This window comes from Cucurbita pepo, chromosome LG12 (assembly GCF_002806865.2).
Source record: "Cucurbita pepo subsp. pepo cultivar mu-cu-16 chromosome LG12, ASM280686v2, whole genome shotgun sequence".
Taxonomy (NCBI): Eukaryota; Viridiplantae; Streptophyta; class Magnoliopsida; order Cucurbitales; family Cucurbitaceae; genus Cucurbita; species Cucurbita pepo.
This window is the reverse complement of record NC_036649.1, coordinates 8,517,082-8,539,797: the sequence shown is the minus strand read 5'-3', so window position 1 is coordinate 8,539,797 and position 22,716 is coordinate 8,517,082. Positions and strand designations below refer to the sequence as shown.

The window sequence follows — 22,716 nt, the reverse complement described above, 5'->3', positions numbered from 1 at the left end:
GTCCAACAAACAAGCAACACAAAGAAAGTCTTAACTAAAGAGTAAGCAAACAGGAGGATTTATAAGCATCAAGAGGGAACTCATATTCAAGTTCATTTTTGTTTAGTGAGCTTCCTTCTCTTGCTTGAAGGAGGTACATTGCCAGCGTCGAGACCTGGAACCTTGTCGAGTTCTACTTGAGACGTAGCTTGAGTCGATTCAGAAGCTCTCAAACCGTTCGAGATCAAAACAACGTCCTTCAACTTCTCCAACATTTCAAAAGCATCACGATTCCCGTTCTTGTACTGCACAGTCTTACAACTAAATAAGTATCGTTATGTCTATGTTCGGTGTGTGAGTTTGCTTATGCCGAGCTATCGGTTTGCTAATCCCATGTATTGTATAAACTCATGTAAATAATTAACAAACTTTTTAGGCACTAAACATCAATTAGCTTAAAGATTAGAAAGTCAACAAGTTAAAAAGTCAGAGACATGACATACTTTAGACATGGACATAACACAAAATAGAGCATTAGTGACGGCAACACATTGTTTTCAGAAAATGATGCATGTAAATTAACAATATAAAATGCTCAATCAGATGATATTCTTGAGAATATTTTGGTATAATAAGGACCAAATTCAACCAGATTACATGCCTTTGGACTCTATTTGATCGAGAAAGGTCTAAAAGACAATCTGTGAGATCCCACGTCAGTTAGAGAGGGGAACGGAACATCTCCTTAGTAGACGTGTTTTAAAACCGTGAGACTGATTGTGATACGTAACGGGCCAAAGCGGACAATATTTCCTAGCGGTGGGTTTGGGCTGTTATAAATGGTATAGAGTCAGACACTGGGCAGTGTGCCAGTGAAGACATTGGCCCCCAAGGGGGTGGATTGTGAGATCTCACATCAGTTGGAGAGGGGAATGGAGCATTCCTTATAAGGGTGTAGAAACCTCTCCCTAGTAGATGTGTTTTAAAATTGTGAGACTGATGACGATACGTAATGGACCAAAGGAAAACCTCGGTTGGTTTGGAATGGAAGGGCTAAAATCGCTATACGAAATGGACCAAAGGAGAGATTGTTACTGTTCGAGAGGGGAACGAAACATTCTTTATAGGGGTGTGAAAACCTCTCCCTAGCAGACGCGTTTTAAAAATCTTGAGGAAAGCCCAAAGAGGACAATATCCGCTACGATGGACTTGGACTGTTACACATGGTATCAGAGCCAGAGACCGGCCTGTGTGCCAACGAAGATGTTGAGCCCCAAAGGGGGTGGACATCAGGTGGTGTGCCAGCAAGGACACTAAGCCCCTTCAGGGGGTGGATTGTGAGATTCCACATCGACGGGAGAGGGGAACGAATGCTAGCAAGGACACTGGGCCCTGAAAGGGGAGGGGGGAGTGTGAGATCCCACATCAGTTGGAGAGGGGAATGAAGCATTCTTTACAAGGGTGTGGAAACCTCTCCCTAGAAAACACGTTTTAAAAACCTTGAGGAGAAATCCGAACGGGTAAACCCAAAGAGGACAATATCCGCTAGCAATATTTTTGCTACCCTCTTTTGTAGGCAAGTCATTATACAATTCTAACTATTATAACTGAGCTGGGCGCTTTGTCTACTAGTTCTAAGGCTCTTTTGGGACTTTCTTATGGACATTTTTATCCTATCAACAAAAGTTCTTCGGTTCCTTTTCAAACAAACAAAAAAAAAAAACAAAACAATGTCCATGCAGATCATAACCATGATAGCTAGCAGAAGTAGAATTCGATAATACATACCGCTTCGAATCGTTCGTGAGCATTCTCCAACTTTTTCGTAAGCACTCGATTTTCTTCAGCTAGTTCTTCAATCTGCACATAACCAAATAGTTGGTTCTTTAATGAGCTCAAGTTGGCATCAAAAACATTTGAAGATGGATATCACTAAGAGAACCTTTTTCTGGGAAGCTATATACATGCTCTTGTAGTTCATATCGGGCGTAGGTACCGTTTCGGTTAAGAACGATCGTTTGATTACCTGCCATTCACCAATTAATGAGCAAAATCATTCAACCTAAGAACACAACAGAAAAGAACCAAAAAAAAAGAAAAAATGGTCTGTACCTCTGTCTTTATTGAGTCTAAGGTATGGCCATGTGTTTCGAATAGTTTAAGAATATAGTCAATTTTAGCTTCAAACCTCCTTGTCCCCATCATTAACTCTGACCAACCATTCTCTTTGCTGGGAGATGGAGAACTTTTCTCATGGTCAGTAGGTAACTCATCTTCTTTATCACTTTCACTAAGATTAATCTCTTCAATGACGTTTTGTATTTTGAAGTTTAGAGGCGTAGAATTTTGTATACGCTCCGATCGACGGATAGAGACCGTATTCACTTTCTTTTTTGAAGAACTTCGACTGGTCGATGGTGATTTTACTTTCTTCAAGGATGGATTGGTACCTCCTTCTGATCTCTCAGATGGTGTCATTGTGCTTTCGTGTGTTGCTTCTGTGCTCTGCAAAAACGAATGATCTTTTCAGGCTTCGATTTTGAAGTACTAACTCAGCAGATTGATTCGAAACGCACAAGTTATTCTACTGTTTCGAAATTTACACGAGAGAAGGATAAAGGTAATGCGCATATAGACACAAAAAGCATAGGAGCGTGTCAAATGCAATGGTGAGATCCCATATTGGTTGGGGAGGAGAACGAAACAACCTTTATAAGGGAGTAGAACCTCTCTCTACTAGACGCGTTTTAAAAATCTTGAGGGGAAGCTCTGAAGGGAAAGTTCAAAGCGGACAATATTTGTTAGGGGTGTTCTTGGGCTGTTACAACAACACCACACGCCCAGGGCAAGGATGAAAGTTGAGATACTCAAAATAAAGTCTAAAACATTGACCCTCACAAGCACAAACAACCAATAAAGATTTCATGAGCGGGGTATTGATGCAACGTTCTTGAACAAAGAACATGGCCAAGTAGCATACATAGCTAATGTTGGACTTTCCCACAAGGTTTTCAAATGCGTCTACTAGAGAGAGGTTTCTACACCCTTGTAAAGAATGTTTTGTTCCCCTCTCCAACTGATGTGGGATCTTACAATCCACCCCCTTCGAAGTTTAGAGTCCTCATTGGCACTCGTTCCCCTCTCCAATCGATGTGGGATTTCACAATCCGCCCGGTGTCTAGCTTTGGTACCATCTGTAACCGTCCAAGTTCACCATTAGTAGATATTGCCATCTTTGGACTTTCTCTTCCGGGCTGCCCCTCAAGGTTATAGAACGCATCTACTAGGGAGAGGTTTCCACACTCTTCTAAAGAATGCTTCGTTCCCCTCTCCAACCGATATGGGATCTCACAATCCACCTCCTTCGAGGCCCAACATCCTCGCTGACACTCGTTTCCCTCTCCGATCATTATGTGAGTCTATAGTTCGTTACTATGCCATTGCTATCCACTTAAGATTACATAAGGGGAAAGATCATTAAGATCATTAAGTTCTTCAGATTTTCATCACTACCAAGAGTTTACTAGCTTCAACTTCAAATTTAAAACAAGAAATTCTCAAACACAAACAGCTTTAAAAGTTCGAAACAAAAATGCAGAAACAAACAGAACAAGAATAAGAGTCGAATCACATACCAATTCTGCATTCTCCCCAGATTTTGCCGCCTGCGATTTGTTCCTCATCTTGTAGCCGCAGCGAAAAAACCCTTTAAACAATAACCGATCAAAACATAACGTTTCAATCGAATGAGAACGACCCAATAACGTGAGCTATCAATCACTTCCGGAAATAGAATCTTCAAATTTCAGAAGTTCTGAGCATTTGAAGCCCACGATTATGGCGCCTCCAATAATGTACGGAAGATTTTGGGTTGATTTTAGCTTAACTTTTTTTAAATGTTACTTCAAAATAAGATGGAATTGGTTACCATCTAACCCTATATATTACAAATGTTTATAACCATAACCCAATTCATATATATTTAATATTTGAACAAAATTTTAGTTAGTAATCATGTATCGTCGATAAGTAACATTTTTTAAATAATTACACAACCCAACCTAACCTGAAAATATTGGATTGGGTTGTAAACTTTATTCGACTTGTTTGGATCACATCTCAACTAATATAAGATTTCGAGTTAATACAAAAGATTTTCAACTTAACTTAAGTATGTGTTGCAAGTTTTTTTTCTTAAATTTTAATTTTTTATTTTATAATTAAATTTGATTCCACTAATTTATTTAGTCTATACATTAAATATAGAAGGAAATAATATATTAATGTATTCTTCCATATTTAATGGATTATAGATATTATTATTAATATTTAGTGTATAATATATTAAAATATGTGATTTGAATTTAATGATATTTCTTTTTGAATTGTTATAAACAAATACATGGCATGATTTATCTTAACATTTTTTTATTTCAAAAATGGTAATTTAAATAATATACTATATATATATTTTAATGATTATAATATAAATTTTGCTCAAAATAGGACATAAGCCAAAGAAGGTTTAAACATCATACACCTTCATAATTTGGGTACTAGGCCCAACATCTGGCTATGATCCAAACTCATTTTATAAATTTGGGTATCTTCAATGGGCTTTAGGCCCAAACTCTGGCCTATGATCTAGGCTCATTTGATAAATTTGGGTATCTTCAATGGGCTTTAGGCCCAACATCTTGCCTAGGATCCAAACTAATTTTATAAATTTGGGTATCTTCAATGGGCTTTAGGCCCAAACTCTGGCCTATGATCTAGGCTCATTTGATAAATTTGGGTATCTTCAATGGGCTTTAGGCCCAACATCTTGCCTAGGATCCAAACTAATTTTATAAATTTGGGTATCTTCAATGGGCTTTAGGCCCAAACATCTGGCCTATGATCCAAAATTTTATAAAATTGGGTATTTTTAATGGGCTTTAGGCCCAACATCTGGCCTATGATCCACTCATTTTATAAATTTGGGTATTTTAGATGGGCTTTAGCCCAACATCTGGACTATGATATAAACATTTTATAAATTTCGAAATAGGGGAGAAACTAAATACCGACTAAATTTGTAATTTAATTAGCCTTTTAACATTCGATTAGTTTAGGTTGATCGAGTTAGCAAGTTATATGAATATCGTATTATGAAAATTAAGAATATTTGACGTTTGTAGTCAATATTATTAATGTGTCGTGATTTGTGATTATTTGATATTTGAGGTATATGATATTTTAGCGGAGATAAATAAGATTTTTTAAAATAATAATAATAATAAAAGAATAACTTGACAACCCAACTTGAAAATAGAGAGTTGGGTTAGATGAGGTTGTAAAATTTATTCGGGTTGCTCGGTCACTAACCCCACTGGGTTGATTCAAAAGATTTTTCTAACTCAACCCAATCTAGCTCGTGACTTTATTTGCAAGATGCAAGAAAATGTTAGTATCATCAAGTGCTGAATTTGGATTACGACCCACTAGCTAATTGCCACCGAACAACAAACATTTTGCCTATATTTTCTCCTTTACCTTTTTGTTATGTTCTTGTCCACATAGGAGGAGCAAGAATTAATTAAAATATTCATAATTTTTCTTTTTTCCTTATAAATTGTTGCCCTCAACCACTTATTTGTTCATATTGAAGTCAATTTTGTGTGCTCCACAAGCCAAGTATCATCAATTCCAACCAAAACCCATCTCTTTTTTTGTGTTCTTAGTTCATATAAGCTTCAAAGTCGCAATCTTTTTCACAATTTGTTCATACCCAAATCTCAATCTTTTCCTTACTCTGTTTACAGTTTGCAATTTTGATACTCCAAAACAATGTCGTCGAGTATCTATCAAGCCTTGCAATCATGTCTTGAGCCTCGCCTAATCGAACCACGTGTTCTAATACTCAAATTAACTCCCTCCAAATCCATCTCTTCCCCGCCGCCGGCGGAAGAAGATTCCGATCTCTCTGCAACTCATTCTGACCCACCAATCGAAACCCTTCTAGAAATGGAAGAGAATGACACCGCCGTCATCGTCGCCGACGCCGAAGCTTCTCCGGCGGCCTCAAATGGCAGTGGGAGTGTTGTTGGTGGGTGGAGTATTCTCCAAGCTCTGTCGGGTCTGGATGGCCGTCCTCCGGCGAAGCAATATTCTCCGACGATGGCCCTCAGTTGGAAGAGCCTCGAAATGTGCACCGAGAGCTTGGGCAGTGAAACCGGCAACGATGGCAGCGACGAGAAGATTACTCTGTTTTCATCCGAAACAGAGGTGTCGCCGTCGTCTGTCTCCGGCGAAAAATCAGTGCAGTTTTCAAGGCTTCGAGCGAAGAAAATCGCCAAACCGAGGTAAAATTATAACAATACTCAATAAATTACAGTAATTTTAATCTTTTAAGCATATTCTGCAGATAAATTACCTATAAGTAATCATTTAATTACATTTTTAATCTTTAGTTATCCTCCGCCGTTGATGTCGATGAGCGGGCCAATCGGCGTTAAGGTGAAGCCTTATCGGGAAGGTGGGCGGCTGGTGCTGAAAGCGGTGTCGATTCCATCGGCGCAGCCATGTTTCGAGGTGGAGCGCAGCAGGGGAAGCCTGAGGCTGCGGTGGCTGAAGGGTTCTGATAATTTAGAAGAGGCGGAGGAGAAGGGAGAGAATGAGGAGGAGAGCAGTGAGAGCGGCGGACGGCGGCGGAAGGGGCGGCGGTGCAAGGAAGGTAGCGGAGGAGGGAGAAAAGAATTGGTGAATTGGGAGCCATTTTTGGTGTCCACTTGAACATCTTTATTTTTTAATTCTCTTCTCTGATTCTGACTATGATGCCTTTTATGATACATTTTGTACGTTTATTTTAAAATATGCTAATAACAGTTATTATCGTTAATGAAATTAATTATTTTAAAAAAAATCATAATATAAAGAATTCTATTAAATCGGCGGGACCGGCGAGGACTTGAGAAAGAATTATCTAGAGATTATATTCCCCATCTTTGTCCCAAATGTTCGAGAGATTTTATTCCTCGTTCTTATCTCGACCCTCGATTTTGTCAAAATCCATGTCCCATCCGAGTATATAGTTGTAATTATGAAATATTATTGAATTTATTATGATATTTTATATTTTTAATAGAAATTATATTCAAAATATAATATATATATATATATATATATATATATATATATATATATATTTGCCGAGAATTCTAAATTTTTGCGAGGAATCTTGCCTCGATATCTATAAAAATAAATGAAAATTCTCGCAAGAATGACAATTCAAATAGGAAATGGAGACGGGGACGGGGTAGAGAAAATTTCCTCATCCCTGCTCGGTCTAAGATCTCCGTCATCATCCATGTGCTAAGGTTTCTAGATCCACGTCATATCATACACATACGTCTATTTTCTCTACCATCAAAATCACTGTATACAAAATCGATTATTTCAATTTAAATTGAAAAAAAGATACGAGAAACAAATTTTAAAAACCTAATGAATGTTCATTCATCGTTCATCATCTCAATCTAAATCTATGAATCTACTGAAATTCATCCAATAATCTCGTCCCATTAGTCAAAAAACTCGATGGTAATCTCCTATCTACAATACGTTCAATACGATAATATCCAAATGACCCTGATCGTATTTCTACGGTTAACGAATAGAATTCTCCTCATTGTCATGTGTCAGCTTCTGATTAGTCTAGCTGTCGTATGTTAGAAATAAAAACATTACACAAACTCTAGATAAAAAAATTAATTTGTGTGGCAATAGCTTGTGACACCTCTTAATGGTTCTGACCATTGGTAACACTCAATTTGTAATTGGGAGTTTCGTTTTTATTTTTCATCTCGAGACAAAAATTGGATAGCTGATTTATGATTATGATTCGAATTATCCAAAATTTTTCTCTTAAAATATAATTTTTATTATTAATTTTTATTTTTTTAAAAGAAACCCTAAAAACCCGTAAAATTAGGTATGGATCAATTTTGATACCCGTTTCTTATTAAGTTTCTAAACGAGTTTTGACATATTAAAACGCTAAATAGTGACACGAAATGTCTATTAAACGAACGAGATGACTAACACGTTACGAGCCAGACAAACAGATATAAGATAAAGAATTAAAAAATGGAGGGAAGAAAGCCAAGTTTTGATGGCCTTCCTTCCCTTTCCATGAAACTAGAGAGCAAAACCCACCACATAATATGAATAAAGCTTTCAATTCTATTAAAAATCTCTTGTGATTTTGAATGCCCAAGCTGTCATTGTCCCATTTTTCTTGGTATGCCATATAGAATATAGTTGAAAAGCCCACCACAAATATAAAGCCAATTTGTGTTTATAGAGTTTGAAGTCGGGATACATGTCATCGACCTAATCCGAGTATTTGGAGCGAGATTCTCTAAAAAGTCAAGGGTTGCTGGTGGCCAAGAGGCCCCATTTTCATTCTCCCTCATTTTTCTTTGTCGTATTTCTCCATGCAAAATGAATAAAAGTTAAGGTTGAAAATTTAGCGGGATTTTTTAAAAAGCAGAGTGCAACTTAGGTTCGAGATCGGTTTAAAATTTGATAAAAATTTTAAGTTCGTTTAAAATTAGGGTTTGCTCAAAAATCTATTTTCGTTAGAAATATTCTTTCTCAACTAGATTACGAAAAAACATTATTTTAAAGTTTTACGTCACTTACTCACACGACATGATTTGAGGTAATATGATCATGGCGAAGTCTTAAGAAACTCTGAAGAGTAGAATCGAACATATAGAAGCAATAAACCTACTCGAGATGGACTAGAAAAAATTTACAACCTGTACAATTGAATTGGGTCTAAACAATGTTCAAACTCGACCAAAACCGACACCCCTAACCTATACGTCAGTATTATGCATGCTCGACCGTGACTAGAGTCATGTAAAATAATGCCTATTACCACCACAAATAAAGCTATACCCTAAAGTTTCTCTCCTTTGGGCTAAAAACAATTCAACTTTTGAGTATGAACTCAACTAGGACAGTGGATTGCNAAAAAAAAAAAAAAAAAAAAAAAAAAAAAAAAAAAAAAAAAAAAAAAAAAAAAAAAAAAAAAAAAAAAAAAAGCTTGTTAGGTATCAGAAAATTTTGAAGCTCTACTCAAGCATGAAGTATGGATACTAATTTCATTTATTATCCGTGATATCAACATTCTTTCAAAAACAACGTAAACATGTAAATAGCGTTCAAGTACTTCTCTACACGATCTATTTTTAAGCACGTAATTAGCGTTCTTCTCTGTTTACAGAAAAAATGTTTCTCTTTAAGCATTTGCAAATACATTATCGACGTATCGAGACAACAAAGTATGTCCGTAAATCCTAATCGATCCTAGATATAAAATTTTTCAACAAAAAAATATTAAAAGGCAGGAAGTAGGTGATTTGATGGGAACAAGTTGGGTATGCAAATCCAAAGCCTTAGAAAGGGAATTTCGATGGGAATCAATCTAAAAAGCAACACAAAAATGGCTATTATTTACTTTGTCGGGAAATTAAAACCACAATATCCCATATCTTCTTGAAAGCTATGCTACAAAGAAAAACAAAATCTCCATTGCAGAACTGTGCTGTACAGAGAGATGCTGTGGGGAATGATGGGGATGGACGACACTTGATTATAAATTTCGATGTTTTATATGTACATGTCTCGAGAGAGAAATGTGAGACCTTAATTTTATGAAATTTTTTATAAAAATATCGATAAATTATTTGATAGATATTTGCTAGATTTTCAAAATTAATAAAAAAAAAAATTACACTTTTTTACTACGTTAAAATGCTTCTCCCTACTACCAACATATACCTCGAACCATTAGTTTCACGTTAGGACTCAAAGAATTTAGGGTTACAAATCCATCACAAATCATATTATTTTTAAAAAAATCTCCCCATTCTCTTTTTTGTCATACATATCTATATTTATCGGTAACATATTCTTAATTATCTACAAATTATTGTTTAATTAATTAACATACACATTATTTTACCATCATTAAAATGATTGTTTAAGACCTAAGTAAGTTTTCTTATAAAATAAAATGAAATGAATTTTAAAATACAAAACAAAAATAATATGTTGTCTACAATGTTAAAAGATGATTGGTGTAAGTGTGGGATACCAAAATAGATTCCCCAAATCCAACAATTATCATATGAGCAAGTGGGATTTCATTGCACACAACAATCCAAAACACCAATCATTGTGCCATTTCTCATGGCTTGGATTTGGGATCTATTTTGTGTGTAATGTAATGCATTTCATGCATGCCAAGCTATTACGTGGTTGAAATGTGACCAAAAAAAAAAAAAAACAAATGGCATGCATCAAAATTCTATTAAATCAAGCTATTCCAAAGCAACCACATTGGTCGGGATAAATTTAAGATATTCTATCACAAGCTATTTGCATAGATAGAAAGAGACGGCACCAACAAATACTATTGTGTCGATAGAAATTTCATTGACATGAAAAGAAAAAAAAAAAACATCAAAGATTGAATAATCTATCATATCCATCTAAATTTGCTTCTTTTTTTTTTCTTTTTTTTTTTTTTTCTTTTCAAGCAAGCAAATAAAAGGCAATGAAGCATGAATGGAAAAGAGGCAGGATTGGATCAGAAAAAGACAATCAGAAAGAAGCAAAGGCAAGTGGATGCTGTATGTGCTTTCGCTAACTATGGCAGTGTATTTGCAGAATTCAAAAGAAAACAATTTCAGATATCATTACTCTAAGCCAAAGTATAGAAAGTTGGAGAATCTAGAGAATTACTAGCAGTAATAAGTAAGAACAGATTTTTGGTATATCCTAATTTCCCTAAGCCCCCCTATTTATTTGGTTCTTGTTCCTCAGCATTCAAATTTTACTTTTAAATATTTTCTTGTAATCTTTAAATTTCTTGTTTAAAATCTAGATTAAAAACGAAAAAAATTATACATGAAAATTAATTTTTAAGATTATCCAAATATTGTATGATATATATATTTAAAATATTTGTTATCCCTTTTATAAGTCAAGAATGATAAACTAAATATTTATTTGTATTTTAGAAAAAAATTGGAAACATGAATAAAGACAAGAAATTAAATTTTGTTGTTCCCAAAATTTTATACACAGTTCCAAAAAGTTTTTGAAAAATGAGAAGCAGGTGACAATTATAAACCCTTGCGTTTCTCAAATAAGCAGCCAAATTTGGAGCCATCTAGCATGACTATTATAAGACACAATTTATAGAAAAAAAATGAATTTAAAAACTGTCAAATCAGACGAAATTTCATTTAGTTATCATAGACTAAACTTATAATTTAATCATTAAAATTTGAATGAGATGTTTACCAGTTCAGCGATGAGAATGATGGCAACCTGTGTAAGAAATACTATGTAGGAGATAATAACTTTAAAATTCTGAAGAGGTATGATACAATCATATATACCTGTATATGTATTCCCCTAATCACTTTGATGATAGCCCTTCATTTATCCAAGACAATGAAGATAAAGAAGAAAGAGATTCATGAGGATTATATGAAAGCATTTCTTTTAAAAATATATATATAAATATAAGGAAAAGACACTTGAATGATTTTAATTGAAGATTCAAAAGGGCTTAGAGATGTTGAAGATACCATTCAAAGTCCTTGGTTCAAGCCTCGAGTTTAAAAAACTCGAAATGTTAGTCGTCTTCAAAAGCTAGCCTTCAAATGGGCAAAACCTCCATGGAGATGAGTGTAACGTGAGTGTTATGAGCCTAATGTAAGAAATAGGGTCCTAACTTACACAAAATACTATACAAGAAACCAATAAGTGATAGGAGAGTGTGTTCCTTACTCGAGATAAGTCTAGTAGTCGATAATTTACTATCGTCTTGTTCTTCGTTTTCTTAAGAGAATAATTAAAATGAAGAACAGTAGTATAGAATCATGAAGATAAAAAAATTCAGGGAAGAAAAAGGACAAACTATTAATGGCAGCAATGGAGAAACTCACATGAATGAATCATGGTGGAAGAACCTGGAAATGGATGCACATATTAGGATAAGATATAAGAAATCGATATAAAATCATAATTGAACTATTGAAATTCTTTTCTGAATGGTACAACTTTAAACTCATGGAAAATGAAGGAAATTATGAAAACAACGGCAAGAGAGAACAATTACATAATTCGATTCAATAATGAAAACTACTACTTTTCAAGTAACTAAGAAGATGGATTTCCAAGAAAGGAATAGACATGCTCACTCACATTAGTAAAATAGGGACTTGTTTGAAATGACTTTTTAAATACTTAGAAAAGTATTTTTAAGTATAAAAAGAATGTTTTTAAGCACTTTCAGTCATTCCAAACCAGTCCTAAGTATGATAATAAAATAAAATAAATCATGATAAAGGACTAGACTGCATAATTGTACCAAAAATAAAGCACAAAGCCATAAAAAAATCAGAGAGCAGCATCTATCTTTGCATTATTATAATTGCTTTAAATAACGCAGTTACATGGAGAACTGGTAGCCTCAACAAACTCGTTCCACTTGCAGGACAGCCAGCCTCAAGTCCTCTTTGAAATCCTTCTGGTCCATAAATACAAGTTAGACAGATATAATTTGAAACAAATAACAAAAATTGGATGAATGATTTGGTGCATACGAAACTTAAATCCCAACTCGAAAGAAAATAGCAAAATATTATTTCTATAAATAACCAAATATGCTTCTAGATTACACCAGAGAAATCAATTAGACAAAGAAAAGACGTAGAACTTAAAAAGAAAATAAGACAGTGTTATCGCAGTACTTGACAGCGACCACGTAAGTTGATTTCTTGCAGCTAATTTGAGGTATTTTTCCTGGCAGCGTATGCACGGAAAGCAGCTAGTCCAATAACACCCACAGCAGCTCCAACTGTAATTTGCAACAGAAGAGAAGTCAGCAAGGTGGTAGTTTTCTAACATTTGTAATATGTTTCTATTCTTCTCTCCTGTAAAAGAAATGGAAGAACCACAAACGTACCTGAGACAAATATCAGAGAGCGATTAAAGAGTTTGTGATACCGTTTACGGTTCCTCCCTCTCTCTGTTTCGGGAATGTTTGCATGAGGATGTTCTGCAGCGCTCAGAATTTTATTGAATACGTTACTCGAGTCGCCTGATTTTGAGCTCGCAGGTATAGGTGCTTCTATTCCCAATCCCTGACAAACCTAAAATAGATGACTGAAGTTAAATTAATATTCTAGTCAGTGTGCAAAGTACGTTTGTAAGCCTCAATGATGTAAAACAGAGAAAAAGGGGTGAAATTTCTTTCATCCATTCACATTAAAGAGCAGGTACTTCGAAAGAAATCCGTGCATGAAAGTTCGAACTACGTATAAAGGCAAGAATGGTAAGCCTACCCTCACTGAGTCTTGCACGGCAAGTGGAGATGTATCAAGATCATCCTTGGCAGCAATAACAATGCAAGGAACTCCAAAGCCGCTAACTTCTCCTTTCCTCGCAACCTCAACAAGTAGTTCTCTTGATCTATTCCATGAATCTTCATTTGAACTGAAGAGAGTGAATCAATATGGAAGTGAAGCTTTGTATTAGAGGAAGAAACATAATTGACAGTTCAGACACGATGATCCACCTTGATAGTGAATACTACATTCATCAAGAATCAATAGCATTTTAGCATTTAGATTAATGTTAATTATCTTAATTAAGATGACATAAGAATATGATGTACCAAAGTATGCATCGACTTATTAAAGCTCACGTTTCTAACCATCCTAGATCACATACATTTTAAGCCGAATACTAGCAAACCCAAATTCTAACAAGTCATATTTAAGCAACATTAATCAAAAGTTTTGTTTCCAAAAGTAGCATATTTCACGCATCTCAAGCAGCCAATCTTCAACTCATAAAGTTGCAGTTACCCCAAATGAAATGGTAGGAAACTTTCATATTTTTTTGTCATATTACCAATGAAAATCTAGTCAAAATGACGTCACCTGTCATAGACAAAGACAGCAACATCACATCCTGCTAAACACTCTTCATGTGAAAGAAATTTTTGGACGCCATCTTCAGGTATCTCTCTCAGTATAAGTGTCTTCTGACCTCCCTAATAATGTAAACGGTACAATAAACATGATCAAAAGGCCAAATAGATTGAGACTTTAGAACTATGAAAACTATACTATAACAGGTAAATATTAATAATATGAAAGCACTAAACTCTATGCTTCAGCTGTGAAACTCAAAAGATGGGGTTCTTTTTTTCTTTTCTTTTTTTTTTTTCTTTTTTTTCCCCCCCTTTGAGGGAAGGTGAGAATAAGAGAAAAATCATATAAAAACACATTGTTGCCACCTGAGCACTTTCCAGCATAGTCATAACGTAACCATCTTCAGTTGTTGAGCTATAGTTTTTTGAAAAAGGCCTGTAACAAGAGTAAAGAAAAAGAAAAGTAAAAGGCAACTCAAAGATGGAAAATGAACATATTTATAAATGGTTGAGCAATAAAGCTGACAAGGTGGTATTAGAGAAAAGAAGTGATCAGTTAAGGAATGAGACCTTCGAATTAAGGTATTCAAAAGAGCAGACTTTCCAGCCTTTTTAGGACCAAAAACAAAGCATTGAAACACATTCCTTTCGGTTCTTTTCTTTTTGCGATCAACCAATCTTCTCCTAGTAACATGGAGTGCTTTGGCTGGATCACCACCATATCCAATGTATATTAAATTTGCCAAACTACGTGGAGGATCCAGTATCGTCATCAGAGCCCACTGCAATCACATAATGGATTTACGGTTAGTCATAATAGATCAATAGATTTTTATCAGAAACAAAATATTATTTCATTCGACAAATGAAGTTAATAAGGGAGACATAACTTCATGGAAATATTAATAGTTTATCAGATGAGAAACAGTAAATTTATTGATGGAATGAGAATGAAAAAGACAGGAAAAGATACCTAAAATCTTCAAGCCAAAGAAATTGCAGCAAAGGTTGTGCATAGAAAACTGCCGAGTAATATTTTATTTACTTCTTGGACAAAAAAACAGTCCAATTGGCAAAATAAAAACGTCATGGGATAGTTCCAGAAAGAATTAGATAAAGAACTCCCAAAAAGAGGCCACCAAAGAATAATATTCTACAAACCTTCGAAACGTTCTCTCATTCCTCTCTAAAGCACTTCCAACAAAATGGCCCCAAAGGCATTGAGCCAAAGTGTCCTCACCTTACCTTTGAAGCTTTGACCAAGAAGGAGAAACTATAGGGCTTTGTCAATTCTCCAAGCGAAGGGGAACCAAACGCCGAAAAAGTTTAAGCAACTTCCACCAAAACTTTAGCATGCAACGTCAGATGAGTAAAAGGTGATCAGCAATCGGTCCTGATATTTTGTTATTTGATAGGAAATGCTATTGATATGTGAAAGGAAAACTACGATATTCCAAACATTTCGAGAGGCCTAAACTTCCCCAAAAACATTCCTCAAAATTGCCTTGTCCTTAAACCCCCCAAGTTATTTTATTTATAACCACTTCTTCCTACAAAAAAATAATAAATAAATAAATAACAAACAAACAAATATAAACACGTCTCTAACAAATTACTTAGCCAACGGGTAAGGATAATGTGGCCCCTGATATCCTAACAATACGTGTAAAGTAGAAATTTCTTCGTTTAAGAATTGAGAACCAAGGCTACGACAAGTGAAAAAAGTAAAAGCACTCCTGGAACATTGGTTCGAATCATATAGTGGCACCTACCAACAATATTAAAATCCAACTAGATTTTTGTCAACTAAATGTCATATGATCAAGTAGTGGTCTAAGGAAATCACTTGAGGCATAAGCTAACATGAATGCTTGTGGATATCAAAAACAGGGGGAAAAGAAAAAGGAGAATCAAGGGCTTTTTAGACCTAATGCAAGAGTGTGTCCAACTGAACTGTTCAATTAGTCTCGTCACCATAAATGCAAGCAATAAATCTATCCCATGAAGTCTCAACTCCCAATGGGAATCTTCATAACCACTTGGCATATCCAAGGAGGAGAAACCGTACTCTAGTTAACACCAAGTGGGTTGGTCATCTATTTCTACCATGTCCAGGAAGTCTCAAATTAACTACTATTCTTCTTGACAACTAAGCAACGGAAAATAATAGGCTGGGAGAATTGTTTTAGTATGAGTGAGGCTGTCAGTTTCTCCTCTTAAGAACATAGATTTCTTCCCTTTACTAAGCCTGCTGAAACCTTTTCCACCATAGGCCAATAGAAATCCTTGCTTTCAAGGATACCTTAAAAGAGGACACAAATATTCAAGGGACCACTCCCCAACTCTACTCCTTGGCTATCTCTTCAAGAAAAACAGATCAGCACCAGGGAAACAACACCAACAACCGAGGTCAAAGTTTCTAAACAAGTTGTAAAGAAGTTAATAACTTCAATTTTATCCCCCACCAGTTGCCCACTTTTTTGTCATTTTGGAAATTTAACACTCCCAAGTAGGTCAAATTTTTTGGGTTGGATTTTACAGAACGAATTAACACTTTGGATCGTATTGTGAGGCATACATCCTTCCTGAGAAGAGCAGAGAAGCATTGAAGACCTAGATCACTTCTTCAATGCAAAATCGGTTTTCTGAGACATTCAATGTTTATTTGGCTCGTGCTAGAGTTTGTAGTTATGTGCTTAAGAAGGTTCTTCTCCGCTCTCCATTTCATGAGAAGGGGCAGTTGTCATGGAATGTTGGCTTCTCTACAATTTTCTAGGGGATTTGGATCGAGAGAAACAAGAAGATTTTCAAAGGGTTGGAAAGTTCTTGGGAGGAGGTTTGATCTCTTGTTACATTTCGCCTTCTTCATGGGTATTAGCGTTCACCTTTGAGGTTTTGTTTCCTTTTAGTTTAGCTCCTCTTATTGGGATGTTTTTTGTGTACGCCCCTTTGTAATCTATCATCTTTCTCGACAAAAATTTGGTTTTTTATCCACAAAATAATAATAGTAATTAATTTGTCAGCAGGTGAGGTATGATAAGGTGTCCCCAGCGATATATCACTAGTTTTAGAGGAGCAGCATCAGTCCCAACCTGAAAGCCTTCAGTGAGACCTTCCCTCAAGTAGCCTACTAAAGACACCAGCAACTAGCACAAAGAGGAAGGGAGAAACGAAATCTCCTTGTCTCACTTCCATCTAATATTCAATCCACCTTCTCTCTCCTATTAATGATAATATAAAAACTAAAAAATGGGTCATTGTTAGCAATGAAAATTTTTGGTTCAAAACACGGGAGCATGGACAATAATATATTGAAGCCATCCTTAAAATTTATAGAGAAAATGGATGAGAAGAAAGAAATTCAGCCTTCACAATATCGTTTGCTTCACACTTACCAACATACCTATAGGTTTCCAAAGTTGCAACTCTTACCATCATTTACATCCAGAATGATAGTACACATATTTACAGAACCAATAGGAACGGTTAATGTAGCAAACAATAGCAACAATTAACATACCCGGGATAGAAACCCATTGAGAGTTAAATTTCCAAGAGCAGTTTTCTCTGCAGAATCCTTGTAAGGAGGCTCGTCCCAAGGACTGATTTAAACGGGCAATGAGAAAAAATTAGTAAGAGCAGTTAATATAATTAACACGTGCACGTATTAGTGAAACAAATTATTTCAAGGAATTATACCCATATGATCCATATTCAACAAAGTAAAATTGATCATGATTAAACAGCTAGATAGTTGCAATAAAATGTTTATTGAGATTAGTTCGGTGATAACCTTTCATAAAAATACAAAGTTTTTCTAATTCTAAGATGGAAAGAAAATTTTGTTTAAAATAAAATAAAAAATAAAGATACAATTGCATGCTATGCCCATAATGAATCTGCACAAAATTGATGTCCAATGGAGGACATGCCAATAAGTTAATACGAATGGATGATATGTAACGTGAAAAAATGTTTCTAGAGTAACAAAGTCTTACCTTTCTGGAGCAGTACTGAATAGTTCCTCGAGCTCTATTGGACGCAGGGCTCCATCCTAGCAATCCCAACCAAAAGAATTTTGAGGTTCAGATAAAGAAGGCAAACACCGTTAAATAACCTCAAATATCAAATACCACTGCAGTAGGAGAGAANAAAAAAAAAAAAAAAAAAAAAAAAAAAAAAAAAAAAAAAAAAAAAAAAAAACTCTGGGTAGGGGAGTACACACATTATCTGTGTCGAGCAATTGGAATACACCACGCAAGAAATCCAAGGCTTCATTTGACAGCTCCATGCTCTAACAATAACATCCAGTAAGTATCTTATACACAAACATCTGTTGAGTAAATTGTAATAACGGAAAAAAAAAAAACACATATTCATGGTAGTCACCTACAAGAAAAATCAAACGACAAGAAAATGATACGTTGTTGAATTGTGGATTAATAGCAATCCTATTGATGGATCCTGATACAAGAGGCCTTCACAGACAAAGTATCAAGAAACAACTACCCCACATTTCCATAAATTAAAAAGAAAAATAAATGGAATCTATAAGTTCATAGGACAGGGACACCAAAAGAGATATCTTACACCCAATACGGCACAGCAATCGAAACTTACAAATAAAAGTCCCTTTGTTGACATGTAGCCTACTATATTTGGCCTTTCAACTAAAATAATAAACCAATTTTCGTTTTATGAAAGGGTAACCGGGTGAAGAAAATAAAAGCTACCTGATCAGGAGCTTGCTTAGATGGAACTGGAAGATAATCTCCACTCAAATTTAAATCATCATCATAGCCAAATTTCCTTAACACTGCCCAAGTAGTCTCAAGGCGGCCTTTAGGGGGGCGGAGAGAGAGAGAGAGAGGGTACAGGAAGAGAGACAGGAGAATTTGACCTGAAATTCATTTAGCTCTTCATCACTAAGGGCACCATCCATATCACGATCACAAAGAGTAAATATCCTTCTCAAAGCATTTTTGCATCGGGGTTTCAAACTTTGTCTTTCTAAATCAAATAATGGTGCTGTTGGATGAAGCACAGCCCTTTGAGCGTAATAAAAAACTTCCGGCACCTGTGAGCAAGTAGTTTAGAGTTTCAAGATTCAAATTCACCAGGAACAAACCTGGAATGCAAAATCGGCTTTTAATTGACAGAGAAATTTAAGCACTATGAGATATTTTAAAATATACTACAATAAATAAGGATAACACTAAAAAGGTAAATGGAAATGATAAGGAGTGGGGTTGATAAGTTCCTTCGCCCTTCTTTCATTTCAAAGCTTCTTTAATTTTTCTATATTTTAACGGTCTCCCACAAAAATGGNAAAAAAAAAAAAAAAACTCTGGGTAGGGGAGTACACACATTATCTGTGTCGAGCAATTGGAATACACCACGCAAGAAATCCAAGGCTTCATTTGACAGCTCCATGCTCTAACAATAACATCCAGTAAGTATCTTATACACAAACATCTGTTGAGTAAATTGTAATAACGGAAAAAAAAAAAACACATATTCATGGTAGTCACCTACAAGAAAAATCAAACGACAAGAAAATGATACGTTGTTGAATTGTGGATTAATAGCAATCCTATTGATGGATCCTGATACAAGAGGCCTTCACAGACAAAGTATCAAGAAACAACTACCCCACATTTCCATAAATTAAAAAGAAAAATAAATGGAATCTATAAGTTCATAGGACAGGGACACCAAAAGAGATATCTTACACCCAATACGGCACAGCAATCGAAACTTACAAATAAAAGTCCCTTTGTTGACATGTAGCCTACTATATTTGGCCTTTCAACTAAAATAATAAACCAATTTTCGTTTTATGAAAGGGTAACCGGGTGAAGAAAATAAAAGCTACCTGATCAGGAGCTTGCTTAGATGGAACTGGAAGATAATCTCCACTCAAATTTAAATCATCATCATAGCCAAATTTCCTTAACACTGCCCAAGTAGTCTCAAGGCGGCCTTTTTCTATGAATAAAGCATGAAGGAATAGGAACCCAGGAAGGGTAAGACCACGATCATTAACTCCACTTGGTAAGTTCTCTTGCACAATTCTTTTAACACCCACTATTTCTGCAGACTGCAATGGAGCATTGAAGCACTTAACCTGTGCAACACTTGAAAGATATTAGCTTCAAAGAAAAAGGGAGAAAATGCANATCACAAAGAGTAAATATCCTTCTCAAAGCATTTTTGCATCGGGGTTTCAAACTTTGTCTTTCTAAATCAAATAATGGTGCTGTTGGATGAAGCACAGCCCTTTGAGCGTAATAAAAAACTTCCGGCACCTGTGAGCAAGTAGTTTAGAGTTTCAAGATTCAAATTCACCAGGAACAAACCTGGAATGCAAAATCGGCTTTTAATTGACAGAGAAATTTAAGCACTATGAGATATTTTAAAATATACTACAATAAATAAGGATAACACTAAAAAGGTAAATGGAAATGATAAGGAGTGGGGTTGATAAGTTCCTTCGCCCTTCTTTCATTTCAAAGCTTCTTTAATTTTTCTATATTTTAACGGTCTCCCACAAAAATGGACATCTGACATGCAGTATTCTATGCAAGTTTCAATAAATAGATAAGCAACAAGAATGAATGGCTTCTCAAATACCTGAAGTAGCGTGGCCGCAGAGCATTCTATGCAAGTTTCAATCTCCCTGAACTGTTTCATAATGGGTGCCACGATATCCTCCATACTCACTTGCTGGTGTTCATCACGCAAATCTAGCTTGCAACCAACCAGAATAACCGGTGCCTTCACCTCCAACTGGCGCAACTCATTGAGCCAGTACGAAGTCAGACGACTAAGTGTCATCGGTTGATCACATGCATAAGTCAATAACACTGCATCCGCACGCTTCAGTTCTTCATAGAGTTTAGATTTGTTGTCCGTGCTAATTATAGATAGATCATAAGGAATTAATCAAACATTGAAATCACAGTGAGAAAATGCGTCGCTTCAGACGGGAGAAATAAAATAGGATATGATCACTACCGTGAACTGATATTTTTGAGGAAAGAAAAAAACGAAGTCATTAAACATTAACACAAACTGAAGCACATACACGAATCTATATCAAATACAACATTCGAATTCAGAAGTCACAAATACAATAATATTCTTTTCATTTCAGCGTGAAAAGGAACTTTGACGAAAGAAAAAAATGGCAGTTGTATTGAAACGCTAGCATTTCTACAACTGAAAAAATAAAGGAATCCTTATCAATTATAACATTCGAATCACTCAGATACTCGATCATTCTTTCATTGAACCGTTGAATTAAAATTTTGAAGAGAAAAAATGGACGTTATACTAAATACTGGCATTACCTAAGACTGAAATCACAGAAGAATACATGTAAAATTTGACATTCGAACCACTAAGCAATCACAAACACGTGAACATTATTTCATTGAACCGAATGAAAATTTCAAGGAAAAAAAAAGAGTTACACTAAAAATTAGCACTCTCTAAAACTGAAAAACACAAACGAATCCGTATCATATATGACATTCGAATCACTCAGGTATAACGAATACACAAGCATTTTTTCATTGAGCCATTGAATGAAATATTTTATGAGAAAAATCGAAGTTACATTAAACACCAGCACTACCTAAAACTGAACACACGGACGAATCCATATCAAATATGACATTCGAATCACTCAGAAATCTCAAACACACAGGCACTCTTTTACTGAACCGTTGAAGGAAAATTTTTAGGAATCAAGAAAAGGAAGTTACATTACACACCAGCATTTCCTAAAGCTGAAAAACATAAACGAATCCCTATCCAAAATGACATCCGGAACACTCAGATACCACAGAAACGCAAATACGAACAGTGCCATACCTGGAAGAGGAGTCTATAATGGTGAGCGGGACGCCGTCAGCATAAAAATCGGCGGGAAGATGAGTCGGAGGAAGCACGGCGGGAACGCTGTCAGGGAATGATTCGGTGGCGGCGGCAGCAATTAAGCTGGATTTTCCGGTGCCTCGATCGCCGGCGACAACGATTCGAACGCTAGTACGTACGCCTGTCTTGGCTGCCATTGGAACAGCAAAAAACAGAGAGAGAGAGAGAGAGATGAGTTAGTTCGTTGGAGGCATAAGATCCAAGGCAACGACGTGGGAAATATTGGACCGATGGCGCCTAAGGCAAATGCGCTGTGTGCTGTCTACCCAATATTTTGCCAATTTAATATTCATACCAAATCCCTTGAAACCGGTTTTAAAAAACAAAAATAAAAACCAATTTTGTTAAATTTTAAACTTTATAAATAAAATCTTAGTTAAAATTTTTATTTTATGCATTTAATAAATTATAAAGTATATAATAAACAAAAATTAATTAACATTTTTATTATTATTATTATTTACATCTATATATTTTTGTTAATTTATTTAATAGTTAATTAATTTTGTTCAAAACTTTAATTTCTTGAAATTAATAAATTTAGGAAGATTTTTACCCTTTTCTTTGGGGTGAAGTAACTTGAATAAGGTAAAAAAATAAAAAATAACAATAAGTTTGAGATTATGGTCGATAAAAATTATTATTTTATTCCCTATAATTAAATATGAAGTTAATTATAAATTTAGTTTCAAATATGCCTGATATATATTTTGTATTATTGAAAATTAATCTATACTAAACGAGAGGCGGTATTCAGAACCGGTGTAACAATGCAAGTCAACTGATAGCAG

At 35.3% G+C, this 22,716-nt stretch overlaps 3 protein-coding genes across 6 annotated transcripts; 1 reads left to right on the top strand and 2 right to left on the bottom strand.

The window, feature by feature from the left end:
- Positions 1 to 3: 3 nt before the first annotated feature.
- Positions 4 to 3,827, bottom strand: LOC111807298. Of its 4 annotated transcripts, none has more exons than XM_023692964.1 (5): positions 3,615 to 3,802; positions 2,092 to 2,566; positions 1,922 to 2,005; positions 1,768 to 1,839; positions 4 to 293 (listed from the first exon to the last, which is right to left on the bottom strand). In XM_023692964.1, exons 2-5 carry the CDS (start codon positions 2,455 to 2,457, stop codon positions 93 to 95), a joined length of 723 nt encoding a protein of 240 aa, XP_023548732.1. In that variant the 5' UTR covers positions 2,458 to 2,566; positions 3,615 to 3,802; the 3' UTR covers positions 4 to 92. The 4 variants fall into 4 exon arrangements, with proteins under 4 accessions (XP_023548732.1, XP_023548733.1, XP_023548730.1 ...); XM_023692965.1 differs by having other exon boundaries at positions 2,092 to 2,501; XM_023692962.1 differs by having other exon boundaries at positions 13 to 293; positions 2,092 to 2,484; positions 3,615 to 3,827.
- Positions 3,828 to 5,633: 1,806 nt separating this feature from the next.
- LOC111807297 (protein FANTASTIC FOUR 3-like) lies at positions 5,634 to 6,883 on the top strand. Its single transcript, XM_023692961.1, has 2 exons — positions 5,634 to 6,323; positions 6,432 to 6,883. The coding sequence occupies exons 1-2, from the start codon at positions 5,809 to 5,811 to the stop codon at positions 6,751 to 6,753; spliced, it is 837 nt and encodes a 278-aa protein (XP_023548729.1). The 5' UTR covers positions 5,634 to 5,808; the 3' UTR covers positions 6,754 to 6,883.
- A 5,787-nt stretch (positions 6,884 to 12,670) lies between these two features.
- LOC111807296 (mitochondrial Rho GTPase 2-like) lies at positions 12,671 to 22,171 on the bottom strand. The gene is given in 13 exon segments (XM_023692960.1): positions 12,671 to 12,904; positions 13,013 to 13,199; positions 13,392 to 13,542; positions 13,992 to 14,104; positions 14,351 to 14,420; positions 14,555 to 14,766; positions 17,505 to 17,586; positions 17,983 to 18,038; positions 19,352 to 19,420; positions 19,860 to 20,123; positions 20,125 to 20,292; positions 20,618 to 20,900; positions 21,863 to 22,171. Coding segments are annotated over 13 exon segments (1,929 nt in total). The 5' UTR covers positions 22,063 to 22,171; the 3' UTR covers positions 12,671 to 12,830.
- Between the last annotated feature and the right edge of the window lie 545 nt (positions 22,172 to 22,716).